The sequence below is a fragment of the Clinocottus analis genome, unplaced genomic scaffold (assembly GCF_023055335.1).
Source record: "Clinocottus analis isolate CAN_PGR_092001 unplaced genomic scaffold, fCliAna1.0.p SCAF_25, whole genome shotgun sequence".
In the NCBI taxonomy this organism is placed as follows: Eukaryota; Metazoa; Chordata; class Actinopteri; order Perciformes; family Cottidae; genus Clinocottus; species Clinocottus analis.
This window is the reverse complement of record NW_027175987.1, coordinates 4,269,788-4,289,088: the sequence shown is the minus strand read 5'-3', so window position 1 is coordinate 4,289,088 and position 19,301 is coordinate 4,269,788. Positions and strand designations below refer to the sequence as shown.

General features: G+C 40.1%; 1 protein-coding gene across 2 annotated transcripts in view; it reads right to left on the bottom strand.

Annotated features, from left to right (window-relative positions):
* cep350 (centrosomal protein 350) overlaps positions 1 to 14,714 on the bottom strand; it is a 30,198-nt gene extending 15,484 nt beyond the window's left edge. For both annotated transcript variants that reach the window (XM_068591202.1, XM_068591203.1), the window contains exons 1-15: positions 14,353 to 14,714; positions 11,994 to 12,082; positions 11,864 to 11,907; positions 11,591 to 11,699; positions 11,341 to 11,494; positions 9,708 to 10,360; positions 9,408 to 9,521; positions 8,989 to 9,108; positions 7,311 to 7,430; positions 5,751 to 6,472; positions 5,542 to 5,660; positions 2,641 to 3,647; positions 2,312 to 2,453; positions 1,854 to 2,023; positions 1,519 to 1,699 (exon numbers count right to left, since the gene is read on the bottom strand). In XM_068591202.1, the coding sequence (XP_068447303.1) occupies positions 1,519 to 1,699; positions 1,854 to 2,023; positions 2,312 to 2,453; positions 2,641 to 3,647; positions 5,542 to 5,660; positions 5,751 to 6,472; positions 7,311 to 7,430; positions 8,989 to 9,108; positions 9,408 to 9,521; positions 9,708 to 10,360; positions 11,341 to 11,494; positions 11,591 to 11,699; positions 11,864 to 11,907; positions 11,994 to 12,069 (3,731 nt within the window). In that variant the 5' untranslated portion in view covers positions 12,070 to 12,082; positions 14,353 to 14,714. The remainder of the gene's footprint in view (positions 1 to 1,518; positions 1,700 to 1,853; positions 2,024 to 2,311; positions 2,454 to 2,640; positions 3,648 to 5,541; positions 5,661 to 5,750; positions 6,473 to 7,310; positions 7,431 to 8,988; positions 9,109 to 9,407; positions 9,522 to 9,707; positions 10,361 to 11,340; positions 11,495 to 11,590; positions 11,700 to 11,863; positions 11,908 to 11,993; positions 12,083 to 14,352) is intronic.
* Positions 14,715 to 19,301: the final 4,587 nt, after the last annotated feature.

Below are 19,301 nucleotides of genomic sequence, written 5' to 3'. Positions count from 1 at the left end.
TTAGAAAAAAAAGGGGAAAAAAGTTAGTAGGTGATCAATTAGTATTGTAAAACCAGACAATTTGTCTTCTAAAGCGGATGTTTGAAGACTTAAATATATTACTTTAATACGATAATTTTAAAATAGTTTTCTCAAACATACAAATTCCAAAATAGTGTTAGAAAAGGAGACGCTACAAGATTTGCACAGTGGTTTAACCAAATGATAAAGAAAGAGGCCCTCATGCTGCAAACCCTAGAACTGCCTGAGGCAGCATAGCCCTGCCGTGAGAGGCCCAGACTATGAATGGCTATATTGTGCTGCTCAGAGATGATCAGAGGCCAAGGACGTTGTCCACAGAAATCAGGATACACTCTACTTCCCCATTAAAAATAGTAGGCTGTGGCACCTATTTTTCCCTCCAAGGATAACAATCAGACTAACTTCATATATTAATAGTAAATTAATTAATAGTAAAACAGTTGGCTGTCATAAGAGAAACATAGGAATGCAATATTCCAAAAACCTACAAAGCTCAATGAGAACTATGGTAATACTTGTGCTGTTACTACAGAAATAAAACCATACTAATGAACACCAAGTCACCACCAAAGTTAACTAACAACCTACTTTGTAAATGGTGCTATGAAGGACACAATCCAGCCTGAATGTCTTGCCTTTATTGTGCAAGACACACAGGCAGCACAGAGTGGCAGGAATCTGCCACCTGGGTTTAAGAATACCATTAGAGGGCTCAAATGTCACCACTGGCCACTGAGATTAAATTAAGAAGAAAAAAAACACTCTCCTTTCCTCTGGCAGAAGGCCCAAGCTGTGGTGAAGCTGGCTGACCCGACCAACTACCCTGCAGGCCCCAAGAACAAAATAGCCACTGTTGGGTTGAACTGCAGCCTCCCCTAGTTGCTGAGCACTAAAAGGCTGCTTAAACCCTCAAACCTTCAACAGAACAGAAAGCCACAAGACTGTTTAGACTGGCAGCCTCAACGAGGGCCCTCCAAGTGTCGTTAAGTAATTAGTCATGCCCAGATAAATGACACTCTAGTTGATACAGCATAAACCAAGTGGGTTGGCACTGCAACAATTAAGATAACCCAGTGTTTAAATTACATTTCAGTTTAGCTTGGAAATACAGTGTGGCTTTTTGGGCTAATTGCAATATTAATTTGTATCCAGTTAAACAAAAGTTCCAGGAAACACAATACACTCATTCCGTGACCCTAAAAAGAAACGTATATAACGTTAACCTACTATATAGAGAACAGCATAAAACTATCCCAATGAAAGCCAACAGCACCACCGCTCTTCCCACAAAGCAGTGTTGCACAGAAGGTTACAGAAAACCAGGAGGGAAGGAAATACATTGATATCACCGCACAGACTCTTCAAATTGAGATTTTAGAGATGCTTTGATGAAAAAAATGCAGACACTGAAACTTGCAGGTGGAAGGTTTTACAGCATTAGACCTAAACCTAAAGTAACAAACCTCTCCTTTGATTTAGTCTGACGAAGATGGTTACCTTTGTTGAGAAAGCACTGAGGTTTCCCCTATAGTGTCATTAGAGTGGAGACTCTGGCTGTGGGTAGAGCTTTTGTCTGAGCCTCTCTTCCTGGAGTCAGAGGATAATGCCTCTGAGGGAGGAGAGCAGGAACTCCTTGGCGCTTCTACCAGAGTGGCATCACTCTGGTCAGATGCTGTGCCTGCAGAGGATTTAAGTTTATACATTGTGCAGCAGTGGTATTTGTTAACTATAAAACTGCATTTGACCATGTAGACCATTTTCTTTATTTCCTTTTTATAAAAATAAAAAATAGGAGTTTTTTTTAAGGAAATATGCAAATTATCCATTCTTACCTCTTTTTCTGGCAGAGTGTTTAGAGAAGGGTGAGGAGCCAGATGTTGAACCAGAGGATGGATGTGGTGAGTGAAGAGATGAGTGAAAGGATGAATGGTGGGAATTGATGCCTCCTGTACTTTTGTCATAAGGGGACCTCCTCATCAGCTCTTCAAAATGGCTGTTCACACTGACAGTGAGGGGAGAAAGACGTAGGATCAATCACTTTTAAATAAAACCAAGGGACTGTGACACCAAAACAATAGTTCCAGTGAAGATGGAACAAAAAGAATTAATCTGTCTGAGAGTAATTGTACTGGTTACTTCTCATTCTAAAAAACCTGAGAGGAAAAAAAAACACTGAACTCCAGAAAGCAGAGAGGAATTGCTGTCTGAAAGGGCTGCATGAGTTTTCCATTTGTGTGACATGAATGCCATCGAGTGGTCATTTTGAAAACTACATCCATTTTTTTCTTACCTGCGAGAATTGGAGCCTCTCTTAAACTGACCGCTGGCTCCGCTGCTATGTGATGACACAAAATCATCTTCATAGATGGCTGTGTCTACAGGACCATTTCCAGAGTGTAACAAATGTGCAGAGGGAGAATTCCTCTCACTCACTACAGGACAAGGTGGAGATAGAACAGACAGGAGAAATATTTATGATTTTGCATTTGACTTAATATGTCAGTTCTACTATGATTAACGTTTCATGTTGCTCTTATGGCTACATAGATAGATAGATAGATATTTCAGTAACAACAACTTTCTCACCATTTCAGACAAGACACTTATATGTGAACTAACCTGAAGCATGGCCATGAAGATTCTTAGTGAAAATGTTGATTACACTTAGAGGGCTTCCTTTGTTCAACTCCTCCCAGGCTGCTTTGCTACCGTCATGCTGTGCAAAGGGTGAGCTGAGGGCTGAGTACATCGCTGCCTCTCTCTGGAACTCTGACAAACGCTGAAAATCCTTTCTGTGACCCACGCAGTGGTCCACAGCCCTTAGGCGATCTGCCGATGTAGGTAGATGATTGTTGGAAGGGTAAGGAGGACTCACCTCTTCCTCAGAAAAAGTCCCTTCACTGATGGAACCAACACTTGAGTCATGGAGATCTGTCTGATTCCTGTCCGTGTCATCTATCAATTCATATCCTATACTTTGTTCCACTCTCTCTACCTTGTCCAGGCCATTGGCTAGCCTCCTCCTTTCATGTGTGTAACTGTTGAGTATTGGCCCTGTTACAGCAGACGTTGTTTGTGTATGAGTCAATTTGGCATGTGTGGCTTTCTTTTCTTTCTGTGCCCTGAAAGCATGCAGATTGCCTGTTCCTGGAAGAGCTGGGCCATTGTATGAACCATGACCTGTGCTAGTTAAAATCCTCTGGATCCTCGAGGCTACGTCATCATTTTCAGGGGCAGCTGTTTCTGCCCGGCATCCATCATCAAGATTAGCTTGAGAGGGTCTAATAATATCCACATCCATTGAAGTTTCAATACCATAGTTGATCCCCTCCCCAGCAAGCTTCCGTGCCTCACTTTCTATACGGTTTGAGAGGGACGCGGCTGTGGCCTTGAGGGCCTCAATGCGGGTCATCTTGGACTGAGACCTGTTCGAAGGTGCTGTGGCTGGCCGCTGGGTGTGCTTGAGGTCACTAGCTACCATCGCAGTCTCCATCCTGAGAAGTCGAGACAGAAGATGATCACCATAAGAGGCGAGCCCACTGCTGCTGGGACCAGTCGTAGGTTGAACAGCTGGGCTGAGATGTTCAGGCTGAAGTAGAGAGGCAACTCCATTATTCAGATCATTCCTGCAATAGGGAGAGCAAGAAAAGATGGAGAAGTTAAAGGGAGTGAGAAATAAAGACGCAACTTGCTTTAAAACAGCGTTCAAATTAAACATATGCACAAGTTTTAGTTTGTGGCGATTGGCTCATATAGCGACGATTGTTTTTTTCCTAAGGCGATATAAAAACAATTTCAACTAACTCACTTCAGTTAATTAATAGTCAGTAAGAATAATCCCTGAATATCTGCACCCAACAGTGCATTAAGAGATGGTTCTGGTAAAGAGGCATGTTAGCCCGCTGAGCCCAATTTACCAGCATGAGTAACAAGATCATTTTAAATCCTTCAACACAAACGGGTTTGCTAGTGCCATGGATCTGACACACCGCATCTCAGTTCTCCATGTGCTTGCTTAACAAAAAAGTGCCCTGTGCTCAAAAAGAGAGTTTACCATTATGAACAGAACTAACTATTGTCATTTTTTAAATATTCAAAGCTTTGATTGATGTTTTAAGAAGCGTCCAATTTGTCTGTCGTCATATTCTAGGATTTCATCACCCTAGAATAAATTGAAAATATGATTATGTGTTATTGTGATTGTATAAATGCAATTCATAGTTCTGTTGACTGCTGCTCTACTGCACCGTTAACAAAAGTACGTGACTCGCTTTGTGTGCAGCAAGCAGAAGACAAACTAGCAATGAAAATGTTTTTGAAAAGGCAAAATGCCAACTAATATGGATTTAAGCAGAATATTTCTTTTGTGAATTTTCTAAATGATTTAATCTATTACTTTAAACAAATTATTATTAAATGAATGTTCCCTTGCAAAAAACACCTTTATATACGAGAGCTAAATATTTTTGCAACTTCAGTTCGAATGAAGAAAAGAAGTGTTTTCACCAGTCGGATAGATAAATTTTAATGGTAGAGCATAATGAACAGGATAGAGAACTCACTGTAACTAGATGAACACTTTAAACGACAATAACTATAAATCACTGAATACACACAGAGAAAGATTATTATTTTTCTGTTTCAAAAGGTAAATCTATTACTCATAATCATCTTTATATCGAGTCAATTATCTGAGAAGTTCTTTTAATGCATCTGAAAGAGGAGCACAGAGTGTAAAATTGCCCGAAAAGCCAACCATCAGGGAACAAACAGTTCCTCTGTTTGGTACAGTCAGATGATTCCCGAGATTTTAATCGCCCACACATTGGGCCTCATGCAAGAACCAGATTCCATCTAAAGTTTCATTATTTTCTACTTCGAATTTTAGCTCAGGTGCCTTGTTATAGGAGACACATGCAATTAGTCTTCTATTATCCAAACCTACGTAATTCACATAACTAATCAATTATGCATGAGAAGATCCTATATAAATTACACCTAATAATTATGTTGGCATTGTCTTGTTTAACTCTGCAAGTGAAAATGATAATATGCAATACTTTAAAATGGAATATCAATATGAACATCTCAAGCTGATAAATGACTACAATGACGCAATACTTGACAGTTAATTTGTCTCTTTATTGAATAAAACCTGTCAGAACCAGGCCTTTGGAAGAGAGCATGTCTTTAGACAGCATCCTTATATTGGCCGAAACAGATGGATGGTTCTTCACATACAGGTTTTTGCAAGTTGCTGTCAAGGAGAACATCCTCTGTCGCCTTGAAATATGATATTGCCATATTTACACATTTCATGAACGCGGTCTTATTTAAGTACAGGTTGCATTCATCATGTTTTTTTTACAGTTATCTAAAGTTATGGTGTCCATTTCTTCCAATAGATAAGATAAGGCCTATACTGGGTTTGTTGTTTATCCTGGTCAACAAATCGTAGTGTTTGTTATTCTGGAGAGTGATGGAGTGAGCAGGCAGATTTGTGTTTGTGCGTGTGCGTACCTGGATAATGGAGGAGGTGGCTGGTCATTCAAAGATCTGTCACTGCTCGAGGGACTCTGTGGTGCCTCTAGTCTTTTGTTTTCTTTGTCAGACTCTCCTGAGGGCTGGTACATCGGTCTCTGTGGCAGAACATGTTAACACACATGTCAAAAACCTTTTTATTTTCATTATGTATGTATGCATATATGTATCATGTGTATGTACAATACCATTTGACTAGAAGGAGTAGCAAGTTGTGTCTGTGTGGCCTCCTCATCCAGCTGAGCCTCCTCCAGGAGCAGTTTGGTGTAGGTCTCTTGTAGTCGCTTTTGCACTGGGGCCACAGGCACCTCGCTAGGAAGGGCCACTGTTTTAGCCGCTTCTCTTTGCTTCCGGTAGAGGTCCTGCAGTCTCTGGTTTCTACTCTCTGCCTCTTCCCTCAGTGCCCTCTTCTCTTCTACCCGTTGCTTCTTTCTCTCCTCTTGTTGCTTGGAAATGTATTGCCGAACAGTGTCTGCATCATAGTGTCGTTTTTTCTGCCCGGTGTCAGCAGATTGGTGTGTAGCAGGGCTGGCGCTGCGGCAGCCTCTTGAGTAGCTACCTGTTGCCACCGCAGTTCCCCAAACAGAGACTGAAGCCCTTGTTCGTGACCCTGATCCCCCTCTCCCTCTCGTACCACTGCTCCCTCCTCGAGACCTTTGCCGGGACCTTTCCTCCCTTTCAGCCGCTTTACACTCCAGCTGAAGGTCATTAAGTATCCCCTGGATGTCTGCTGACAACAGGTCCGTGCTGACATCTACTGGAGCCTTCTCCCGATCTGCAGATGGAGGTGTAGATGCGGTTGCGGAGTGGCTTTTGGATTGAAATTCACGTCGAGGCCTTTCTGTGCTAGTCGGGCGAAGCCGTGGGTTTGATTCTGAGCGCGGGTCTGAATTGGAGCGGTGACGGGAAGCTGTTGGACATAGGGAAAACCATTTACTAATATAAACACACACTTTATAAATAATGTAATGCTAAACAAAGCCTTTGAAGTGGAAGCTAGGTTGATGGAACATTAAACATTCAGACTTTAAACTATTCTTTTTTTCTTTACACTAACAGTAGGCTATACAATCATTTTCACTGTTTTCCTGTTTATCTATGATCAATATGTTCAATAAACAGGTTATTGCAGCTTGCAACACACTGGATGTTTCTACAAGTGACTGCTCAAAACACTCCAAAATCTAGACGCATACTAGATGAGGCGTGTGGGGCTGGCTTGCTGCGGCAACTCTAATCTGGGCCAACTTGAAAATTCCCATCTAGATTTTAAGTATCTAATCCAGACAGTTTTTTCAGAACATGGCTGCGAGCTGTGAGCCTCTCTCTGCTCTGTAGTCTCTGGAAATCAGGTCACGTCTAATTGTGCACCCAACTAGAACAGCCAGTCAATCTATATTCTTTCCGGTCAATGGTACTCTGTACAGAAGAAGATAGTCTGTGACAATGAGAGAGCGTGAGACAGAGTCTGAGACCACTAGCAGCCAAAGACTCTTTATTTATTCATATTTTTCGGCAGGTGCCGTTTTCAGTCTGAGTCCTAAACATGCAAAACTTCTATATGTATTTTATACATATAAAGTACAACTCCCATTACAGGCAATAGCAAGCCGAGCAAGACCATTAGAAAAATGGTTATAGCAGAGATGACTGTGTAAGCAAGTTTATGAATTTGTCTAATATAGAAACATAAGACAGGGGTATAGCGGCATGTATAGAAGGGTAGAGTATAGGTCTCCATGTCCCACCTGTTCTGCTCAGTCTGTCGGCTGTCTGGCATCTGTCCTCCGTCCTGGGCAGCTTGGGAACTGAGCCCAGTACCGTCTTTACCAGCTTTTGGCCCTCACGCCATGATGCAGGGCTAATCACTACAATGACATAGAACATGATCACCTACAATGCTGCTAGGAGAGAGCATTGGAATGCAATATAGTTCATGTTGACCTGATGGAACATGATTGCATGTGTTAGCACATATGTAGACATGTCACCACTGGAGCAAGTTACCAGAAAATAAATACACAAAGAACAAAGAAAACATGTTATACCGAAGGTGCATTGCTTTAGTTATAAACGGTCACTTAACCTTATAAAAAACAACATGGAGCACAGAAGTTTCTCCGTGGGAGAGTTGATAAAACAAAATAACTTGATGTTGCCCAAATCTCCCCCCTCCCTTAAGTACATTTTCCTCCTTGTCCCTAGTACCATCTGACAGATGAATTGTTTTTTTATTCATGCCAATCTCTGCTGCTCAGAGTTCTGCCACCAGCTCAGTACAATGAGAGTGTGTGGAATTGCATGTGTGGTGCTCAGAGCATTGGAAAATGACATTTCAAAAACAGCAATATCTTACATGGGCAAATCGAGAGTCCTTTTCACTATGACTGTATTTAACTGGAGGTGCAGTTCCTGGTAATAAAGTTATACATCAACTAACCAAGCAGCTGTTGGTACTGGGTGGATGAGCAACTGAACCTGGCCACAGATTTCAGAGGGCTATTTATAGTGTTTTTCCAGCATGAAAGAGAGAACAGCCAGACTTTAGAGACAACCCAAAAGTTGGAATGAACAAGTAGACACCCAGTACAGTATGATCAAGAGCTTGAGAATAAGAATAGTATATTTTACAGTCAGCTTCCAGAATATCCAGATAACCTTTTTTGGTTCTGTACTGTATATTTCAATTGTGTTTTTTAATTAGACGGAATCATTCATACAGATGATCAGGCCAAACTGGAATCAATATATACAGTTTATATAAGACAATATGTTTCCCTGATGAAGAAAGATAAAGATCTATCCACACAGATGAAGTCTTCTAGCAATCATCTTTACATGTGTGCCTTTGGAGGCATTTTTGTCAATGGGGAGGGGGGCGTTTTCTCAGCTATCCAAGGTCTGCTGTGCCCAGTATACAGCAGTATGTGGCCATGATTCTTCAATGTGGGTGTCTGTATGCTACACAAACTGCATGTCAAACATACTGAACATTTCTTCAGGGATTAAAATCTTAACACTGCTTTAGAAGCCAGCAAACTTTCTGCTTCATGCACTAGAGCACACACAGGCAGTGTATGAGAAACAGTGAATACTGTAGTTTAAACACTAGCTTCTGTAGTCGTTGTGTAGAAATTGTGTAGAATTTTCAACATCACACCAATTAGATTCAAATTAAATAATCAATTATTGTTGTAGATAATTATTTGATGGTTCGCTAAAAAAAGTCAGCACTTGATAAAACTATCACTCTCATTGTGGCACAGACGCTTGAGAAAGCCGTCTATGCACACAGATTGTTTTGGTCCGTATGTACAGATAATAAAATTCTGTCAGTGTGGTCCACATATTTAGCTTTCCTAATGTCACTAATTGAAAATAAATCAGAGGGTGGGTTGGTTCCAGGACATAAAAGACATAAAATACCTGGTTTGGCATTAAGGTCAGAGGAAGGGGCAGCTCTGTGGATCTTCCTGACTGGTTTCGGTGGCCTCCTCTCTTTGGACCTGTCTGCTCTCTGCTGCTGATGTCTGGATCTAGTGCTCTCTGTGCACAGAAGACAAAAGCAGAGAATAAGCAACACAAACTAACAAACAATTACTGAGCTAAAAAGCTTTCAATTGGCTGAAAGCCTAGCTCTGTGTCCCGGGTCAAAAATACCTGATGTTTTAAACCAAAGACTATAAGCAAAATGATGTTTGTTTATGGAACAATCCTCTATGAAAAACAGCTGAAACAATATATGTATATTTTGTTGGCCCTTCTGAGAGATCATTAGACTTTCAAGCCATGCATTCATGTTCAATCCTCAGCCTGCTAAGAAATTGATTATGTCCTATGCTTACCAGCAAACTGTCGTGACATGTCTCTGTATATTTCTCTGCTGAAGGTATGGAACTCCTCCTCCTTCCAAACTCTTCCATCAGGAGTCCGGATCTTTGTCTCAGTACTGTTGAAACCTGGGCGTGTAAAGGATTGACGACGTAAGCTGTAGCATTCTGTTTTCTACTATAAACCTACAATGTGTCTTCCTAACACATTAAGCTATTAATATGTCATTATGTCTTTTTAAAAAAAATTTTTTTAAAAAAGGTCAAACAAATGAGAACATTGTAAGTTTGGGATATATCCTACATAAATGGTACCTTTGTATATCGGTGCAGGCGGAGCAGCCGCTACTTTCCGTGTTTTGGCTGAGGGCCTGTTGCTAGTACCGGCATTGTTACTCCCCACAGCTTCCATAACGGGCTGTTCCAGATAACCCAGCAGCTTCTCTCTCTCTGCAGACTCCTCCAGATGTTGCCTCTGCCTTCGAATACGCTCTTTGAGCTTCTCCAGTTTAACATCAGGCTGATGTCGCCTTAAATTCTCTAGCCGCTGGGAAGCTGAACCAGGGCTGGTGGAGGGAGTGCTCTCCCTTTGGTGTGTGGAGCCCGGAGTTGTAGCGAGACATGGGCTTAACTCTTGGCTATCCATATCACGTTGTGCTTTTGCAGTGCTTTCCTCCTCAGTCTCCTCCCATGCAGGGACTCTGAAATGTGACTGGTTTCCAATAGTCCTCAAGGTGTCCAGGGCTGGCTGATCATTGAGGTAGCGGACCTTTGTGCTCTCCATAGCCGAGGAGTGTGTGCTGTCAAGGTCCCGGTCAGTCTGTTTGTCCCTGGTGTCTCTCTGGTAGACCAGCTGGCTCAGTAGAGGATCTGAGGAGGGCAGGGAGGATGGATGCGAAGACCCTGGCACTGACTGCAGGCTGTAGGCCTCCAGCTGAGAGGAGGGATGTGGTGGAGGGGTGGCCTCTCTGGAAACAAACCAGATTACATGGGATCAGGAAGGGGATCAAGATTTACTCTTAATTTACCACTCACTGAGAATACAGAAAAGCTCATGTATGGGTGGTCAAAGTGTGTACAAGGTCTATGATAAAAACCATTTAAAATGTATGACAAGAATTGTTAAAAAAAAGAAGAAAAAAAAGTGAAATTGTAGTACTTCCACTACTTTTGGTCTCTACAAATTCTTAAGATATTCACATTTAAATTCAGTAATTCTGTGAAAATACCAAAGACAAAACATATGGTTTTGCAGTATTACCACAAAAAGCAGAGCCTTGAGCTACTGAAGTACCTGTGAGACATCAGCTACAAGTAATTCAGAGGAGATGTCAACAACATATGGTCTCTGAAAGGAAGTCTTGAAGAGCAAAGAGCTTTCGGGGACTCACTGTTATTTAGGTGAAAGAGCTCTTCTGATGTATCAAGTTGAAACAATGAGGTGACGCAATAATTACAATGAAAACATCACAGTAATAAGTAATAAACACCATCTTATTCTGTTGTCACTCTATAGATACCCTTTATAGTATGACTAGATTGGTATTATCTAAATATCATGTAGAGTAGTAAAATTGATAAAAGTGTTTAGAGAATGAAGGTGCAATAAAAGCATTATGCTTTTAGGTATAGTTTAAATTGTGTTTATTTATATATATATATATATATATATATATATATATATATATATATATATATATATATATATATATATATATATATATATATATATAGAGAGAGAGAGAGAGAGAGAGAGAGAGAGAGAGAGAGAGAGAGAGAGAGAGAGAGAGAGAGATCATCAATATGATTTGATCGGTGCTCGAAAGCATTAAGCAAAGATATCCAGTCCAGATTATGACAGAATACGCTCTTATCCAAATACAGCAATTTACTTAGAGAGAAAAACCTAAGGATGTTTCATACATGCATTTTCATGCAGTTTTTGTACCTGTAGGAGGCGAGTGGATCCCTGAACTCCACGCTGTTGTTCCTGCGGACATTGCTGTCCTGGGTGGTATTTCTCAGAGGGCTGCGTGAGCTGCTCTTTTCTGGACTCTGCTGATATCGCCCCCTGCGCTTTGAAGACCCTCCGTGTTCATCAGCTTGTTGACCATTTGTGATAGAAAAAACAATGTTAAAATTGTTGTGTTTTGAGTGTCGAATTTAACTCATGATAAGGACATTTTGAAATAGCTCACCCCTGCAGCAAACCGTCCTGGAGGATTTCTTCTTTGGAGGGTCCATGACCGAGTCCAGGAGAACCCCTGTCCCTGGAGTTGCCTCGAGACGGTTTTCTATATGCCGCAACTAGAAAAGGGAGGATACATGTCGGACTCTTTGGGTTATGTGATGATTAAAGGGAATCATTGTTATCATAAGTTGTTGCAGACTGTATTTCATAACTTTTTTGAAATAGAAAATATTTTTCAGTAGCTGACAATTCAGCAGAAAAATGGTCCAGGTGTACTTACAGCAGCTTTGGACTGGGACAAACTTTTCCATGCACTTGTCAGCTCTGACAAAGAGGACGAGAATGAAAATCAGAGAAAAAGTGCTTGCGAGAACTCTAACAATACAACTGAACTTTAGTCTTTCACACACCTCTGCCATTATTGTGATCTGTAAGCTGCTGAGCAGAGCTTTTCAGAGACACATCAGCCCTCCTGCTTCTCCTCATCTCTCTTATTCACCTGAAGCCAAGATTAGACACAAGGCAAATCATGAAAACCAATACTGAGCAAAGGTAAATATGACTTAAATCAACTCTTATACTGCATACAATATACCCAGTCTGAAAACAAGGCAGTTACAATTAAGAAATAAGGCAGATAAAACAAAATGTTTTTGAGCTGAAACCAAAACAATGAGTAGCATGTAGAAACAAAATACATCAAGCACTTTCAAACAATAAAATGACTGACAGAAACAAGTATTGTAGACAACCGTCAAGCTGTAAGCAATGCCAAGCATGTGAACAAAGTACAATTTGTTGAGCCTAATTAGTTCCGAGTCCAACATACTTAACTATTATGACAGCTTGTTGACAGCAGATCAATGTCAGCCTGCCATTTAAAACCGGTTCTACAGCAGCACATTCCTCTAAAGATTTCCATGTGGGAAGGTAAGATGAACTCGAGTTTGTTATGTCAGCCATAAGATGTTTACTTAAAAGCACCTGTTAAGATGGAGTACAGGTGTCTGGTCTTACCTACTCTCATAAAGTCAATGACAAAATTATATTTCATTATTTTTTTCTTCATAAGACAACAGTCTGTCGTTGACAACTTTGCCACATTAATCAGTTAACTGTGCCAAGGATTAGTAAGCAAATCTGGCCTAGTTCCTTGGCCCTTTGCACACCCTTTAAGTCATAAGGAATTCATCAGAAGTCATGCCTTGTATTCATAATAATCACGTGACACGACCAAGCAAACAGGAAGAGAAATTGAACTGTGTTTCTAAATTAATAGATTTTCTTTTAAACATTGATGAACATAACTTATGAAAAGCGTAATTGTGTATTTTTTATTCCACACCTTAAGGTTCGAACAATATCCCGTTAATCTGTAAACGGTAGTAAATGTCATAGAACTAACGTTTCCAGGTCATCCTCTTGCTTCTGGAGATAAGCTGACGTTAACTGCTTTTGGCCAAAGTTGTGACTGTAAAGTGCACAGGCCAGCATTACAGTAAACACTTCTATCGAAGCTCGGTTAACGACGAAGAATTAAAGTCAACACTTGTGAGAGACACTTACTACCACCCATTTACTCAAGTTAACGACCAAAAAGGCTAGAGTCTTAAGCTTAATCGGCGGCTTCACTGCGGTGTACCCGGTCCTCTGTCGCTGTCGGAAAAACTCTATCCAATTCAGGCATTCAGAGCTCATTAGAGTTCGTTTACGAACGTACTTTGACATTTAAAAGTCGTCGAAGGGCAAGAACAAACAATGCCGGGTGAACTTTAAATAAGAAAAAAATTAAACTCTCCAGCTGGAGTGCATGTGATTTCTACTAAAACAACACAACCGTGTGAAGTCAAAGATGGCTACATGTTCTTCTTCGCTTACCGACTCAAGTGTTGCTCTGCGGTATCGGCTCGGTGCTGAAGCCTATGAGCGGACACTACACTACAAAAACACACATGTAGGGACATTGACTGTTGCAATACAGCTTCCGACCACTAATGTCCTCACTGTGCAATGGACTAGTTACACAGCCGTTGGGCGAGGAAGAAATTACGTGCCATTTTTGACTTTACATGGTTTGTGTTGACTTTAACTTTAATCACAATCACTCCATTGTCGTCAATATGGTTTGTTTTACTTTGTATTCACCTGACAACGCCTTTTTGTCCACGAATCGGTTGCTGATAACTTTATCTTCCATTAGAGACTTCATATTTTCAACAATATTGTGTAAAACATCGAGAGCTTGAAATAAGTGGGTTCACACCGATAGTACATAGGGACCTGTACAATAACTGTTGCCGACAGCGCTGTTATCGTTGCATATTATAACCTTTATAAATACTAAATTAATAAACAGTAAATTATGGCCATCTAGCTCCCCACATCACTTGTATCAAAGCTCCGACTGAACCACCCTGTCCGAGAATTACTCGTCCGTAGACTCAGACAACACGATCCTTCATTAGTCTACTTTCCGGGGTGAACTAACAGCCATGGTATTATGGTTTTCTAAAAACACAAATATTGTTAAAACAACATGAACTTCACAACAACCATTTTTGGGTTTATCTAGTAAAATCGTTGAATGACCATAAATAATGTCTTCAACTCCTTCGAGCCTCTTACTTCGAGATGACCTATTCCTAACCGTCTCGGTCCAGAGAATAGTCGGAGCCGCGAACTCGAGAAAGAGTTGACGTTAATGCGAGATGACAGGAAAGTCATGAATTAACTTCGCCGACCACCTCTTTGGAGAAACATAACACGTACCTTTAGAGAAACAATCCAATGTGCCTAGACATCCGCATTCATGCTGACGTCCCACTGACGAGGAAATCCTTACTTCTCCGGACTTCTTCCTCAGTTTCGTCCAGCTGTCTGTTTGCTAACGTTAGCGTTAGCCGGCTAACGTTAGCAAACCAATGTTAGCTAGTAGTTGTGCCAACTAAGCTAGCAACTTTTTCTAGCGACATGCACCCATTGTTGTTGTCTCGGTGTTTGTCAGGACAACCAAAACTCGATACCCGCTGTGAGATTTCCAGAAAGAAATGTCGCTCCCCGCCACTGAGGTTAGCTTTCCCGGGTTACTATGTTGATGTTTCTCAACAGTAAAAACTGGGGGTATCCAAGACGGGTAGGTAACCGAGTCTGAACTATCGCGAGATTTGAACCGCGTCAAACGCTCAAAGCCCCACCTAGTGCGCGCGCGCGCACACACACACACACACACACACACAAACACACACACACACACACACACACACACACACACACACACACACACACACACAAAGTTACCATGAATAAATACGTGATGAAAACAAAACTACACTACACAACATTTTATCTTTTTTGCAAATTCACTTTAAAGGAGTGAACTAAATAAGCCATATAACAGTTCCAAACGATTAGGCACAAGTATACAATTAAGTATGTGTATCATTTATAATTTGGCATATTGTAGAGTGTATTCCTTTTTTAACAGTTGAACTGAAGAAAAAATAAGTCATGAATAAGTCAGAGCCAGACTGTAAATACAGTATATAGTACATGCAGAAAAAGCTTACCTGCTGCTCCCAATACAATTTATATGCATTTAATGCCACCTAGCGGTCTGAGTGTGCATCACATGCAGAGGCACATTACTGCATTGATTCGCCTTGTACGTTACACTTATTCACAAAACAATAAGTGTCATATAGCCCACTAACTCCGAGTCCAGTTCATTTGAGGGATTTTTCATCACAAGACGATTGCTTCATTTCTTTTTCATTCTAAGGATTTTTATTAGGGCTTGTGTTCTCTTGTATACTGGTGCCTATGGAAACAAATTGAGTGCACGTTATAAAAAAAAAGGGCGAAATAGTTTGATGATGTTATTTGTGCCCACTGTTTAGCAGACGAGTCATAAATATATAAACTGCAGTACAGCCTGTCATAACTACGGAGCCATAATATTCAGGTTTCCAGGTTATGGCTGCTTGTTTGAGCACGCAGAAGGCAACAAGTTACATGTATCCGACTTTGCTGTTTATAATAACACACTAAGTTCCATGGGGAACTATATATTTACGTGACATGTCATAATCATACAACAGCGATTTTAATTGCGTTTTGGAGTCTTTTCAATAAAAGGTGCCGTAACAGACTGCTCCAATTCCCCCTGCTTCTCCTTGACTAACCTGGCACGGTCTCTCTCTCTCTCTCTCTCTCTCTCTCTCTCTCTCTCTCTCTCTCTCTCTCTCTCTCTCTCTCTCTCTCTCTCAGTACTGGCAGGGGAACAGTACGGTGAACGTTGTCGAACATTATCTGCCGGCACATATTTTTTTATTTTCTGTGGAGAGATGACCGACATGGAAAGGAGTTCTCTCTTTTTAGGTAAGACATTCTGCGTATTGTATATATCTTAACAGGTATTCATTTAAAAATGGGATTGCACTTATGACTATGCATAAACAACAACTAAAGGTGTGTTTGGCAGAGGTTATTTTTGTGTACCACCCAAAGAAATGGGGTGCAGAAATCCATAAAGAGATACGTGAATGACTGCTGCATGACTTGAAACAACTGCCTGCAGTTTTGCAGATATAAAAACACGTTTTTTCAATCATTTTAACAGTGATTTTTTGAGAGTCTGTGGAGAAACTGGAATGCAGATATACTTTTTTTCTAAAAGGTTTTTTTTTCTTCTAAATGTTCGATTCTTAAGCTGTATTTCAACTCCACCATATATAAGCAACAGCGATGTGCGGACAGTGACAGAGCAGGAATCTCTTTTCACATTTACCAGTGCAACAGGCTGAGAAAGCATGAGTAATTACACTCTTGCAAATACAAGAGGATCAAATCTTCATATTCAGTTCATCAGAGTGACATCAGAGTTTTTCAGCAGAGTGACAGAGCAGGTGGTAGTCACATTGATGGAGACTGAACAAGGCTCTACAATGGGCTTCGACCAGATAATGATAAAATATTCAAGTGCAGAAGAAACCTCTTCCTTGCTCAACCTCAAATGTTCATTACATTCAAGCAGAGATCATTACCTCAAGGAAAGAGGAATTAAGGAAAAGGAGAATTAATTAAAGATGAGAAAATCAAGACTCCATTTGCTCCAATTAATTAAATGAAAGCATGTGTCTGACAAGTTGTTGATGAGATTTTACTAAACTGTCACTATTGGCTTGTGAAATCCATCTGTCATCCTGTTTGTTTGTCTCTGCCCTTGTATTTCAAATACCTGGGACTTTATCAAATGGTATGTAATAAAGATAAAATACATCAGAAGAAGAATAAGCACCTTTTTTTCTGAAGTCATGGAAGGTTGACACTAAACGAAGCGGCAGTTTGAATAATCACTGTTTGGATGACAAGCTGCTGGAGGCAAACACTGTGTTGCCAGTCGACTTCATCGCTTTACATTATTCTTTTTTCTGAAGTGGAGCTTTACAATTGCAGTCATGCAACCTCTGACAGCATTTATACCGCTTAGTGGTTCAATGAGCAGGTGATCAGCTTTGTTCTTGAATTGATCAAATGAGCTTGTGAATGATTACAAATGGATCACGTTAACATTTGTCATCAACCACCCCGATCCAGTTTTTCTTTTTATTGTTTTTTGTTAATCTTTTTCTTGTCAAGTGCTCAGATTGTCCTGCCTAAATAACACCACTCCTGTCTCTCAAATTGCAAATTGATTTTCATGTCGTGTAAATTAGTGCCTCTGTTCAGCAATCAAACGGAAGCTGACAGGACCACTTGAACTGAAACAAGCTGTATGTTTCTTGTACCACCTCCAATGCATATTCACAATGCTGAATAATTGTGATTAATCATTTACAAAGATGATTAATCACACTAAATGCATGTTTAGTTGCCACATGCAGTATTTTTGTTAAACTCTTGGTAAATACATAAAACACTGACAGCACACTGTCCAAAATATTGTCATTACAGGTTTATATATATATATATATATATATATATATATATATATATATATATATATATATATATATATATATATATATATATATAGACACACACACACACAGACACACATCTTTTTTTATATCAGAGCAGGTATTATCTTTTTCGTATATGTGTTGTGTATAATGGTATCGATGTTTACAAAACAGTGTTCTTTCCCCTCAGCCTTATGAATGAGTTTGGCAAAGATTTAAATGGCAGTGGCCTTACTGCCATATAATCCACCTGTAAAACATTGTTATATATCAGTAATATGTCCGTGCAAGACATTCTATCTAATATCATGGTCTATATATGGTATGAATGCTGTAATGTTGTTGTGCAGACATTATGCCCTAAAAGCCTACTTTTTTTTTTTTTTTTTTATTTTTTTATGATTTTACACTGACAACTACTTGCTACAAAATTCAATTACTTTTGTGGTAGTATCCTGTTAGATTTAAGTGTTTGTTATTTATATCAATATATTTTTCAGTTTACCTTGCACAGAAGTGAGGCTGTCTGTTGAACTGAACAACACAAATCCAACAAAAATCTATACGATGTTTTTTTAAATTATATATAGCCAGTGCCAAGTTGGACAACATGTTAAAAAACATTATCTGTCTCCCTGTTTCCCAAACATCTAAACATTAGTGAAACTTTATGATAAAATTATATCAGAAGACTGAGGAATTGCATCATGTTCCGCCCTATGACAGTTTGCTTCCCATGAGGCTACTTTCCCTTCCAATAATTGGACTTTAACAGTGTGGTGGTCTTATTAGTTGTGTTGATCATTACTCATCTCATGTGGCAGTGATGTTGTGTAATGGTCTTTCGTGGAAGGTCATCGCAGCAGTAGGAACCCTTTGAGAGGCGTCTGTCATGGTGTACCTGGCTGCAGTTAGTCCGATAAACTATGGAGGAAAACTTAGCACAAAACTGGACGTTTACAGTGGCTTTGAGTTAAATGTCTTGACAACTCTTGGCCTTAAACACCATTAAATTTGTGACATATATTTATACTCCAGTGTTTTTCAAATCCCACGGCACACCAACAACCAAAAAGTTACAAACTACAACATATATGGTAGACAATTATTGTCCTACCTACTGGCATGGAAGAGTATTTCATTACTATGCCAGCCACGATATTGCAGGCTCAGAAGCTCAACAATGGAAAATATTTTGCAGCAACTAAATAATATCTTTTGGGACCAATTACATTAAATAGGACAATTTCCACGTCACACCTGACGATCTCTCACGGCACGGGGTTGTGGACAGTGGTTAAAAATCACTGGTCTATTCCATCGACTTAGTGCTCCAGTTACATTGCCAGACTCACAATAAAAAGTTTTATAAAAATATATCGAAATGTATGCAGCAAAACCATAGATATTGTCTTTTTTTATTACTTCCTGGGGCCACTATGCGACTCGACCACTGACAGTTTGGTTAAAGATTCAGGCAGACACACTTCCTTCGATCTCTAAATTGTAGTTGTCAGCTCCAACTAATGCTGACTCAAGTGACATCACGTGAGACCCTCCCTCTGGAGCCAAAACAGGTTTTTAACAGGTTTTTACTTTTTCAACACATTCAACGTTAAACTCCCAAGACATCGATGTGTAAAATTGGTGATATTCCCCTCTAAATGTTCCTCAATAGAGCAACCCATCAGTTCAAAAATGTATCCAATAATTTGACTTCGACATTACCATGCTTGCTCACTGAAATGCACCACAGTG